The sequence below is a fragment of the Erythranthe guttata genome, chromosome 14 (genome assembly GCF_056151865.1).
Source record: "Erythranthe guttata isolate IM_541 chromosome 14, IM_541, whole genome shotgun sequence".
Lineage (NCBI taxonomy): Eukaryota > Viridiplantae > Streptophyta > Magnoliopsida > Lamiales > Phrymaceae > Erythranthe > Erythranthe guttata.
Genome location: NC_142546.1, coordinates 14,803,530 through 14,816,719, shown reverse-complemented (window position 1 = coordinate 14,816,719; position 13,190 = coordinate 14,803,530). Strand labels below are relative to the sequence as shown.

At 39.6% G+C, this 13,190-nt stretch overlaps 2 protein-coding genes across 2 annotated transcripts; one reads left to right on the top strand and one right to left on the bottom strand.

Moving 5' to 3' along the window:
• Nucleotides 1-288: 288 nt before the first annotated feature.
• Nucleotides 289-3,271, bottom strand: LOC148765268 (uncharacterized). The gene is made up of 2 exons (XM_088814058.1): nucleotides 1,256-3,271; nucleotides 289-1,143 (listed from the first exon to the last, which is right to left on the bottom strand). The coding sequence occupies exons 1-2, from the start codon at nucleotides 3,266-3,268 to the stop codon at nucleotides 364-366; spliced, it is 2,793 nt and encodes a 930-aa protein (XP_088670184.1). The 5' UTR covers nucleotides 3,269-3,271; the 3' UTR covers nucleotides 289-363.
• A 3,241-nt stretch (nucleotides 3,272-6,512) lies between these two features.
• On the top strand, nucleotides 6,513-13,128 carry LOC148765267 (uncharacterized). The gene is made up of 2 exons (XM_088812725.1): nucleotides 6,513-11,331; nucleotides 13,115-13,128. Exons 1-2 carry the CDS (start codon nucleotides 6,513-6,515, stop codon nucleotides 13,126-13,128), a joined length of 4,833 nt encoding a protein of 1,610 aa, XP_088668851.1.
• Nucleotides 13,129-13,190: the final 62 nt, after the last annotated feature.

The window sequence follows — 13,190 nt, the reverse complement described above, 5'->3', positions numbered from 1 at the left end:
ATCTTTTTTCCTTTGAACTACGTTATGACTTGATCCCATTCGGGGTACGTAGGCAGCTTGGATATTCTCTAAGATCAGTCATCTTCTAAAAAAAAAAAATCTATCTTTTTTCTTTGAACTACGTTATGACTTGATCCCACTCGGGGTACGTAGGCAGCTTAGATATTCTCTAAGTTCAGTCCTTTACTTAAAAAAAAAAAAAAAAAAAAAAAAAAAAAAAAAAAAAAAAAAATTGTTGAAAATATAAGTGCCGAATACTAAGGAAACAAGATGGAAAGGGAGTCTTTTTTTTTTTTTTTTTTTATTATTTCATGAATCATAAAAGTGGAATAAACAATAAAAAAAAAAAAATCTAAATCTAGCTCAAGCGAAAGGGTCTAAATCATTCAACTTTTCTTTGGCATCTTCTAAAAGCTCGGCAGAAGCGCGCAATTCTTCTACCAAATCATCACTTAAAGGGGATGTATTTTCAATGGCGGCAATCTCTTCGTTAATCTCACGAATTTCAGTCTGAACAGTATGAAGGAGTTCTCGTTGTCGCTTTAATGATGATCTCAACTGTCCCACCCTCACCTTCAAAGCAGCACGCTCTTTCTTGACACTCTCCAAATCACTATTGGTGACTTGAACTTGAAGAGTCTCTTTGTGTTCTCTAGCTTGAGTAGTATGCAAACGATCTTTAGCCTCATCTAATTGTCGTGATAGAATCTCTTTAGATGTCTTCTCAGAGTTCGACGACCTCACCTTATCATAAGCCGTCGCCTGGGAAAATAATGACTTCAATGATTCCTCTACGCAAGATATGTCGAAATCACCAAGATCCCTCATGGTTCCAAGAACTAATTGGACATCTTCTTGAATAGACGAGATGGAATCAATTGAAGTCCGTACTATCCTCGCACGAAGATCTTGCCATAATTGGCGAAGAAAAACCCGCTTGTGATTTTTCAGAAAATTTTCACCCACAAAAACTGAACAAGCACCATTGTACGACCCTTTCGCAGTCTCTTTCATCTTGGATGCTCTGGCAGGCATTAAAGCAGTCGGCGACAAAGTTGCACCCATTGAGCAAGCCTTGGCAGTTGAGTGATGACTAGCTTGAGATTCCTCGCGATCATCAACGTTAATTATCTCGTTTTCCAACTAAAAAAAAAAAAAAAAAAAAAAAAAAAAATAAAAAAAAAAATAAAAAAAAAATAAAAAAAAAAAAAATAAAATAAAAAAAAAAAAAAAGGGGGAAAGTGTTAAGTGCAACCTTCTCAGCAAAAGTGTCATTTGTTCGAGAATGACTGTCCACACTGTTATCAATATGAAGATCTTGTGGTTTTGAAGATTGCGGGTCCCTCTTTGGCCTTTTCCAATGACGTTCTATGTGGCTATCGTCACTCTCATCCGACGGAGGCAAAACGTTCCTCTTCTTTATATCTCTAGGAGGGTTTTTGGTTTGGAGCACATTTCCGCGAGAAAGATTGCCGAGACTATTTCTTGCCTCATCTTCTTTGTCTTCAAGTGGAATCTTACTTAACTCCAAGTTCACCAAACTCGCAACTTTATTTTCAAGATAAGTTCCGTAAGCTTTAGTCCACCATCTTTTATAGCCGTCCGTGTGAAACTTTCTCGAATTTTGAGGAATGACGGAAAATATCACTTTAGACATGGACTCGAGCAAAACACATAGACGCCAATAACGGAGTCCATCTATTAAAGAAGCCTCGCGAACGTCTTCATCAAGTACTCCAGGCACATCTTGGTAAAACCCAAATTGACGGCTAAACCGATGAGGACTATATGGCTCAATAACGAAACGATTACCACGCCGCAAGGAGAGATAGCTCGAGCGAATGGCGATGAAATAATTTCTCTCGGACCCTTTTGTTGTTCCATCATCAACATATAAAGAAGACTCGCTCCTAGGGATCGTGGTGCAAGTCCAAGACATAAGATCTCCTTTGTGAATCCGTTTGCGTGCATCCGCGGGAGTGTAGTATCTAGCGCTTCCTTCTCCGGAATAAGATATCATCTTTGGGCCATCGACGGCTACGCCTTGCAGAACTTGACAATGGGTCTTGAAATAAAGCGCCAACCAACTATAGACGAAGTGAATAGGAAACGGAGAGTTCTCTTGATGGGGTCTCAAGGATCTCGAAATCCTATTTATGCCGTTGAAGATGCTTGCTAAGACAGGAACTGCAAGAGAGACTTCTTCGCCACTCGCCATTATGCTAGCCATCTTGAACGTTGAAGGACGTATCATGCCTACATCATCAGTAGGGAGAACGAAGGTGCAAAGCCAACAAGCCAAATGGGCCGCCAAGTATGTCTCGGACCTCAGTTCGACATCAACGCTAATGCTCGAAAACACAGCTTCTTCAATGTTGATCCATTTTGCATGTGCTTCAATATTGCCGGAAGGATTGTGAGTTGACTTGGGGCGAACACTTTTCTTTTCTTTGCGTGGAGGAGGTTGAGTGTACTTCTTCTGCTTCTTCGACCAAAACTGAATCCAGCTTTCGACAGAGACGTTGGAGGAAGGATCTTTAGAGCGCTTCCGAAGTAAGTGGTAGACATGGAATAGATATCGGCAGGAACGGTGAGAATATCGAACACCCTTTGCATCGGTACCAATGAGTTCTTGAGAGGCAGGGACAACTTCATCGTAAAGAAGCCCGGTTAACGGTAGCCCGGAGAGGATGTGCAAATCCCATAAAGAGATAGACATTTCTCCGGGAGACGTCAAGAGGGTATTTGTAGTCGGACACCATGCCTCGAAGAACGCCTTCATGATTTCGGAATTGTAGTCGTACGTGAAAAGGGAAGCATATACAGAATCGTAGATCTTCGCAGACTTTAGCTTGTGCTGGCAACGGCTGAGAACGTCTTCGGTCCATTCCCAGTACCCTTTGAAGAATTGAAAGCCGCCGGAAAGCTCGAGAGTATCTCCCCACTTGACTTTTCCCTTCACGATGTTGCCACCCAAAGTCGGCAGAAGGCTCGGACCGCTTGACTCTTCCGGAAGCAAGGATCTGTCGGGTTTATGATTTGATGCTCGCAAGCTATACACGTACTCGTACTTATTATGAGGATGCTCGTGGGACCAAACGGACATGCGATTCGGAGTCGTGAGACGTGGCCATTGCTTTGCGTAAGAACCGATAAGGGGGGCATAAATCGTCAAGACAGTTCCTTTGTCATTCGGTTGGTAACGATCGTCAAGAATTACCAATTGCTCGTCGCCGGAAGAGGAGAAAGCTTGCTTGAAGCAAACCATCGGAAAATCTATCAAAACAATTTAAAGAAAGAGCGATAAGTTCGAAATACCAAAAAAAAAAAAAAAAAAAAAAAAAAGGAGCGAGGGCAAGGACTGTGCTAAAATCGAACATTCTACCGAGTTTCGTGCCGAATATTTCGAGTTGCGAAAACTTGAGTGAATAAGGAAAAGAGGGCTTAGTTTTGATGGGTGGAACTAATCTGGAATCAAAAAAAAAAAAAAAAAAAAAAAAAAGGTTCTCATTGTCATATTATCAAGCACATGGTGGACATGCAGAGGAGAACTTGTTGTACAAATATTTAATATGCAAAGCTTACCTTGAAACAAACACAAGCAGCAGCAAACAAGAGACAAGGGATCTGAACATACACAAAAAAAAAAAAAAAAAAAAAAAAAAAAGTACTTTCACACAGAGGCTGAGTGCCGATGAATGAAGAAAAAGTGAAGAGGGCACCTCTTTTTATAGGCCATGGACGATGATAAATCGATTCAAGTTAGGACTCCATCCGTCTAATTGGAAAAGAGTCAGAGATCAATTAGAAGAAGTAATGCTTCCATTCTTCACGTGTTGGAAGTCCATGTGGACAAAGGAATAATTTTTTTTTTTAAAACTAATTGTGCTGAAGTATAACATAGGTAGGAGAAGGACTCTCTTAACCAAAAGAAATTGAAGTCCTCTACAGGGAATTCAATTGAAGTTTTGAGTGGGCCCATGAAAAAAAAAAAAAATGTTATAAAAAAAAAAAAAGGGGCTGCTGAAGCAGATGTTATTCTCATGTAGGATTCCAATTGCAATTGAAATTCTATTTGTTTATTCAAGTGGGCCCAATTAAATTTTATAACGCAAATCGAGGAAAGAAAGCATCGATAGAGCAGATTGATCATTCTTTGCAAGAACAGCCATGCATTCTCGGGTTGGAAAATTCTAGTGGCTTTATATTTAAAGTCTATAAATTGAATACATGTGGGGTATATTCATGAAAAGCTCAAATACATCTATGAATTATCCCAATATTCACGCCTTATTTACTTCAAGTCTCGTCTCACAAACATACAATTTGTTCTTCGCCGAGACTAGAAGTGGGGGCATTTTGTAGAAGAATAAAATTTAAGCCAATTAAATGGCTAAATTATATATGGGATAAAGTTTGATCCAATGGCATTTGTGTAATTATACATAGCCGAAGGACTTAGATGCCAATTGAAGACTCGTATATATGCGGTCATATATATATATATTTATCGATTATATATTTTGGAATTTAATTAAATTAATTCCTAAATTAAATAGATAATTGATTTTAAATATATATATTGACCAATAGGATTATTTCTTCTCCCTCAAGTTACAAGAGATAAATATCAATTTAATCGGGCCAATCAAATCGCGCCACATCATCAGTAAGGCCCATCAAGGACTCTTATTCTACCACTATAAATAGGGACCCTCCCTTCACAATTCAAACACAACTGAAGGAACAGAAACCGTAGGAGCAAAATTCTCTCTACAATTCAAGAAGCAAGGAAGAAGAATTCGTAGGAGGTAAGATTCTCTCTCTACATTCAAAGTGTTCTTCGTCAAATTCGAGGTGTTCTTGAGCAAATTCAAGGCGTTCTTCATCAAATCCAACGTTCGATCCGAGATAACGGTGCCAAACCTTCGGATTAACGTTAATCAATTCAAGTCAAGATCATTGGAAGATTGAAGGGCCAAATCCATCAAGAATTTCAAGATCTTCAAGTCAAATCAAGTCAAAGTTCAACGTTCGATCCGAGATTCAAGTCGCAAGACCCTCGGAAAACGTTATCCAAATCCAAAATCAAATCCGGAGAAGATCAAGTCAACGACCCGACTCCGAAAATTCAAGTCAACTATATATTGTTCTTGAGAGAAGAATCAGAGGATTAAAATAGAGATTGTAACCCGCAATTTATTTATTTTAATTCAATAAAATCATCTTTGTTCAATTTTTCTTGTTTGTTTATATCGCAGATAAGAATTTGTTGTTACAAATTTTTATTTTGTAGAAGAATAAAATTTAAGCCAATTAAATGGCTAAATTATATATGGGATAAAGTTTGATCCAATGGCATTTGTGTAATTATACATAGCCGAAGGACTTAGATGCCAATTGAAGACTCGTATATATGCGGTCATATATATATATATTTATCGATTATATATTTTGGAATTTAATTAAATTAATTCCTAAATTAAATAGATAATTGATTTTAAATATATATATTGACCAATAGGATTATTTCTTCTCCCTCAAGTTACAAGAGATAAATATCAATTTAATCGGGCCAATCAAATCGCGCCACATCATCAGTAAGGCCCATCAAGGACTCTTATTCTACCACTATAAATAGGGACCCTCCCTTCACAATTCAAACACAACTGAAGGAACAGAAACCGTAGGAGCAAAATTCTCTCTACAATTCAAGAAGCAAGGAAGAAGAATTCGTACGAGGTAAGATTCTCTCTCTACATTCAAAGTGTTCTTCGTCAAATTCGAGGTGTTCTTGAGCAAATTCAAGGCGTTCTTCATCAAATCCAACGTTCGATCCGAGATAACGGTGCCAAACCTTCGGATTAACGTTAATCAATTCAAGTCAAGATCATTGGAAGATTGAAGGGCCAAATCCATCAAGAATTTCAAGATCTTCAAGTCAAATCAAGTCAAAGTTCAACGTTCGATCCGAGATTCAAGTCGCAAGACCCTCGGAAAACGTTATCCAAATCCAAAATCAAATCCGGAGAAGATCAAGTCAACGACCCGACTCCGAAAATTCAAGTCAACTATATATTGTTCTTGAGAGAAGAATCAGAGGATTAAAATAGAGATTGTAACCCGCAATTTATTTATTTTAATTCAATAAAATCATCTTTGTTCAATTTTTCTTGTTTGTTTATATCGCAGATAAGAATTTGTTGTTACAAATTTTGGCACGCCCGGTGGGACCTCTCTACCTCTCATCTCTTCTCTCTCTCAAAGATCCTAGTAGCTGTTCCAAGTTCACGATGAAGGCTGCTACTTCAAATTCATCAAGCATGGGCGTAGTTACAAGGAGTATGGCTAAGAAGCTGCAGACATCCTCCGAGACTAGCTCAACGCCCCAAATCATCGAAAAAGGCTCGTCACCTCTCGTCAACACAGGTGGAGGCGTGGAAGGATCTAAAGGAGAAGCTTCGTCATCCACGTCCCTTTCAGCATCAAACTACTCTGAAGTGGCTCCCGTCATGACGACACATGCTACGACCATGGAAGAGCAGATGGCGATCTTGACCAAGGCCATTGAAGGGCTAACAAAGCACATTCAAGAACAAGACTCCCAAATTGCGATGTTGCGAAACAAGGTTGACGGTAGTCACGACATGGGTAAACAAGGCGAAAATCACACCGAAGCTGAAACTTCTGCAAGGCGACATCCAATCGAAAGGGAGAAGAGCCCGGCTGAAGAATTCCAGATTTCGTCAGAGGGGTTGATTCCGATAGACCAATTGAAGGAGTTCATCATGGGGACTATCAAAGACAAATTCAATGAGGGTTCAAAATCGTCGTCAACATATACCAAGCCATACACTCTAAGAGTAGACGACTTGAAGATGCCAACTGGTTACCAACCCCCGAAATTTCAGCAATTTGATGGCAAGGGTAACCCAAAACAGCATGTGGCACACTTTGTTGAAACTTGTAACAACGCCGGGACTTTCGGAGACTATCTCGTTAAACAATTCGTCCGATCATTGAAGGGGAATGCTTTCGATTGGTATACAGACCTAGAACCGAACTCAATTGACAGTTGGAGTCAGATGGAACAAGAGTTTTTGAATCGCTTCTACAGCACCCGAAGAACAGTAAGCATGATCGAGCTCACAAACTCTCGCCAGTGGAAAGAAGAGGCCGTCATTGACTATATTAACCGTTGGAGGAATTTAAGCCTGAATTGCAAGGACCGATTGTCAGAGGCTTCAGCTATCGAGATGTGCATCCAAGGAATGCAATGGGGACTCCGATATATCCTGCAAGGGATTCAACCTAGGAGTTTTGAAGAGTTGGCCACTAGAGCGCACGACATGGAGTTGAGCATTATGGCTAGTGGAGTTGAGGGACCACCAGTTCAAGAGCCTCGACAGTTGAAAGAAAAACAGGACTTTCGGAAGGGGGGTAGAGTTTTCTCTAAAACCTCAAGCAAAGAATCTTTGGCAGTGAATGCGACCCCTATCAAATTTCAAGGAAAAGTGAACGGAAACGATGAGGAAAAACAAGATTTTTCCCAAGAAAGAAGAAGACTTACTCTAAAAGAAATGCAGGCAAGGGAATATCCATTCCTCGACACTGATGTGGCTGGAATATTTGACGATTTGCTAGGTTTAAAACTTATCGAGTTGCCTGAAATGAAGCGCCCCGAAGAAGCTAACAAGACCGATGACCCAAAATACTGCAAGTATCATCGGTTGGTCGGACACACAATTCATGATTGCTTCGTATTCAAAGATAAAGTTATGCAGCTAGCTCGCCAAGGGAAGATATCACTTGAAGAGATCAGCGCCACTACAAATTTTATCGTCAGCACTTTTGAGTCCCTTGACATGACAACAACGAACGTACACGGAGGAGATGATGATTGTATCAACATCTCATGCAACGCGATAAGTGAAAAGGAGACCGCTGTTAGTGGAACGACTCCGTCTCCAAATGAAGTTTGTACCGTGATTGGTAAATGCATGTCAACAATGACTTTCGCTGATGAAGATTTACTTCTTGGTTCCAAACTACACAATAGGCCATTGTTTGTTGCCGGCTACGCTCGTGAGCAGAAGGTGAATAGAATTTTAATCGACGGAGGTTCTGCAGTCAATATTTTGCCATTGCACACTTTAAAGGAATTGGAGATCTCCACAGAGGAGCTCAAAACTAGTCGATTGATGATCCAAGGATTTAATCAAGAAGGACAAAGGGCCCTTGGTATCATAAGGATAGAGTTGTTAATGGATGATATGTTGTCCACTCCACTGTTCCATGTCATTGACGCAAGAACCTCATATCGCATGCTTCTCGGGCGACCTTGGATACATGAGAATAATGTGGTTCCTTCTTCTTGGCACCAATGTTTCAAGTATTGTCGAGACGGAGTAGTTAAAATAATACTCGCCGATGATAAACCATTCACCGAGGCAGAAGCCCACTTTGCCGATGCTAAATACTATCTTGATGATGAGAAAACGGTAAAGGCCAAAGAAATTCTACCAGTTGAAGAACCAAAGCGAAGAAATAATCGAGACAATGCTCCTTTAGAGTGCGAGGCTTTGAAAGATTTGATGTTTCCCCTAACACCAATTGACGAGAAGCGATCAACTTCTCAACCACCTAAAGGATTTGGTCATCCCACAGAAGGAACCCAAGAGGAATGCGAAGAATTCTCCGAGTCTCAAATGACAAAATGTTTTGGCCCAAATGCTTATAAACTCCTAGTGAAAGCTGGTTTCAACCCACGTGAAGATTCTACGCTTAGAAGGCTTCCTGCCGAAGTTGTTGGCGAAAAGATGCATGGCCTCAATACTACTCAGATAATGCTGAAAGAAAAGGGACATGCTATTCAAAGTCCTAGAGTTGGTCTTGGATTTGTTCCACAGAAGCCAATTCGTATTGCTATCAATAGAGCCACCAGTAATTACATAATCGAAGATGAATTCTCATCAACAGACGATTTTCTTGAAATTAGAACAAAAGTGAGAAGGACATCCGTCTTTGATAGGCTTACACCATCTGTCTTCGACAGACTTGCGCCATCCGTCTTTGATAGGCTTGGACCACTTAGAGAATGGGGGCATGAAAAAGGCGACAAACGAGGGTTTGATAGACTTACGCCATCCGTCTTTGATAGGCTTGGACCACTTAGAAAGTGGGGGCATAACAGAAAGAACAAGCAAGATGTGGGTGTCTCTAATACTAAAATCACCAAAACACGAAGGATTCGAAGTTCAATTCCATCTCGCATGAAACGGCGTACTTATTTGACCATATCATGTGGTGAAGAGTTGAAGGCTAAAATGCGAACTGTCGTCTTTACGAAAATCCAAGACGACGAGGAAGATGACAGAGAAAGTGTGGCATCATCGTATCATATCACTTTAAGTGAAATAGACGTGATTGAGGAGGAAGACGCTGAAATTGCTCCACCCGAGCTTGAAGAAGGAGTCAAAGCCACCATCGATGAGTTAAAGGAAATTAATTTAGGAGATGCGGAGAATCCTCGACCAATCTACATTAGCGCTTTACTGGCTGTCAACGAAGAGGAGACTTATATTGAATTGTTGCACGAGTTCAAGGATGTGTTTGCATGGTCTTATAAAGAAATGCCCGGATTGGACCCAAAAGTGGCAATACATCATCTCTCCGTGAAGAAAGGAGCTCGCCCTGTAAAGCAAGGCCAACGTAGATTTAGACCTGAATTAGTCCCTGCAATTGAGGCTGAAGTGAATAAACTTATTGATGTTGGTTTCATTCGAGAAGTCAAGTACCCAACATGGATTTCAAGTATTGTCCCTGTCAGAAAGAAGAATGGACAAATTCGTGTATGTGTTGACTTTAGAGATTTGAACGAAGCATGCCCTAAGGACGACTTTCCAATGCCAATAGCCGAACTAATGATTGATGCTACTACGGGCCACGAAGCATTATCATTTATGGATGGGTCATCAGGATACAATCAAATACGAATGGCGCCGAGAGACGAAGAATTAACAGCCTTTCGCACTCCTAAGGGCATCTATTGCTATAAAGTGATGCCATTTGGCTTGAAAAATGCCGGTGCTACATACCAAAGAGCCATGCAGAAGATATTTGATGACATGCTCCATAAAGATGTTGAATGTTATGTGGATGACTTGGTAGTTAAATCCAAAAGAAGGGAAGATCATCTCCAAAATTTGAGAAAAGTCTTCGAGCGCTTGAGAAGGTACCAATTGAAGATGAATCCATTGAAATGTGCATTTGGTGTTACTTCGGGGAAGTTTCTTGGATTCGTAGTTCGTCACCGAGGCATAGAAATCGAACAAGCCAAGATTGATGCAATTTTAAAGATTCGCGAGCCTAGGAACATTCATGAGCTCAAAAGTTTGCAAGGAAAGTTGGCATACCTAAGAAGGTTCATTTCAAACTTAGCCGGTCGATGTCAACCATTCAGCCGACTCATGAAGAAAAATGTTCCCTTTGAATGGGATGAAGCTTGCACTAGTGCATTTGAAAGCATAAAATCGTATTTAACGAAGCCCCCTGTGTTGATCGCACCAGTGCCCGGACGATCGCTAATACTCTATATTGCTGCTCAAGAACGATCTGTCGGAGCTTTACTAGCGCAGGAGAATGATGATGGAAAAGAGAGCGCCTTATACTACTTGAGTAGAACAATGACACCAAATGAATTGAACTATTCGCCAATCGAAAAGACATGCTTAGCGCTCATTTTTGCAATTCAAAAGTTGAAGCATTATTTTCAAGCGCAAGTGGTCCGCCTAATCTCAAGGATGAATCCTCTAAAGTATGTCATGACAAAACCCGTTCTATCCGATAGACTTGCAAGGTGGTACCTGCAATTGCAGCAGTTTGACATAACATATATTCCACAAAAGGCTGTGAAAGGACAAATTCTAGCCGATTTCTTGGCGGATCACCCTATCCCTGCAGAGTGGGAGTTATCCGATGATCTACCCGATGAAGATGTTCTCGTGATTGAAGCTAGTCCTCCTTGGAAGATGTATTTTGATGGAGCTTCTCACAGAGAAGGAGCGGGCGCCGGAGTAGTATTCGTCACATCCAACGGCGAAGTGTTGCCTCACTCTTTTACCTTAACGCAAAATTGCTCTAACAATGTTGCTGAATATCAAGCTCTTATCCTTGGGCTAGAAATGGCAGTTGATATAAAGAAACTAAATTTGGAGGTATACGGAGACTCCAAGTTGGTGATCAATCAGATACTCGGATCGTACGAAGTAAAGAAGCTCGATTTACTCCCATTCGGGGTCCTGCGACTTGAATCTCGGATCGTAGTCAAACGTAGTTCAAAGAAAATACGTCGAGATCTGTCAAGTCCCACTGGGCGTGCCAAAATTTGTAACAACAAATTCTTATCTGCGATATAAACAAACAAGAAAAATTGAACAAAGATGATTTTATTGAATTAAAATAAATAAATTGCGGGTTACAATCTCTATTTTAATCCTCTGATTCTTCTCTCAAGAACAATATATAGTTGACTTGAATTTTCGGAGTCGGGTCGTTGACTTGATCTTCTCCGGATTTGATTTTGGATTTGGATAACGTTTTCCGAGGGTCTTGCGACTTGAATCTCGGATCGAACGTTGAACTTTGACTTGATTTGACTTGAAGATCTTGAAATTCTTGATGGATTTGGCCCTTCAATCTTCCAATGATCTTGACTTGAATTGATTAACGTTAATCCGAAGGTTTGGCACCGTTATCTCGGATCGAACGTTGGATTTGATGAAGAACGCCTTGAATTTGCTCAAGAACACCTCGAATTTGACGAAGAACACTTTGAATGTAGAGAGAGAATCTTACCTCCTACGAATTCTTCTTCCTTGCTTCTTGAATTGTAGAGAGAATTTTGCTCCTACGGTTTCTGTTCCTTCAGTTGTGTTTGAATTGTGAAGGGAGGGTCCCTATTTATAGTGGTAGAATAAGAGTCCTTGATGGGCCTTACTGATGATGTGGCGCGATTTGATTGGCCCGATTAAATTGATATTTATCTCTTGTAACTTGGAAGAGAAGAAATAATCTGATTGGCCAATATATATGAAAAATCAATTATCTATTTAAATTAGGAATTTTTTTAATAAAATTCTTAATATTAAAATACAAAACATATAATTGATTTTTCTTTTAATATATAATATATATATATATATATATATATATATATATATATATATATATATATATATATATATGGTTTCACGTATTTGATACATATATATATCTTTAATTGAAAAATTGTTCGTCTACAAATGCCCCCTCGAGACTTGTTCACGAACGATGCGACTTGAAGTGAATAAGTCACGAATATATTGGATTGATTCATAAATATAATTGGTTTTTCACGAATATACCCCGTAGATATTTGAATCAACAAGCCTGAAATGCACGCCCACGGTAATACATCATGGGCCCGCTTTCTTCCCCAAATTTCTCGGTCTCACTCAAAAGAATTTATTTAACCGATATATACGGCCCATCTTGAAAGGCCTGACCAACTTCAGCAAGTCTCTCTTCTCTTTCTTTTATTTATTTATTTATTTTGTTTTAATAAATAAAAAAAACTTGAACCAATTGGGCCCCACTTATAACAACAAGCCAATTACAATCTTGATTTTGAACTTATTTTCATCGAAAATAAATTCAAAGAGAATGCCATCAGTAGACTTCTTTCACAAACACAAGTATTTGACTTCCGGTGTATTTTAAACTCTATTTAATTGGACAATTATAATCCTTGTATGAATCGGATTGCTTCCTTTCATGCTTATAAAAGGGAGACCCCTCCACGCTACTTCATTCATCATCACCTGCCATCAAGTCTTTGGGAGAAGAATTTTCAGCGTTATATATTAAGCCCTGCATCCTTTTTTTTTTTCTTCGGTGGTTTGCTGATTTTGTGTGAGCTTATTATATCGATTTTTTTTTTTTATCAATCCATCTCTTTGGGCATGTCCGCCACATATTTGATAACATGGCTTTTGAGAAACCACTGCATTAATCTTTTTTTTTTTTTTTTTTTTTTTTTTTGGCTAAATTTATTGACTTTCTTTTCTTTCTCCAGGTTTTTCAACTTGACAGGTTCGATACGAAAATCGATTCTAGCACGGTTCCATGCCCCCATTATTTTTCTTCCTTTT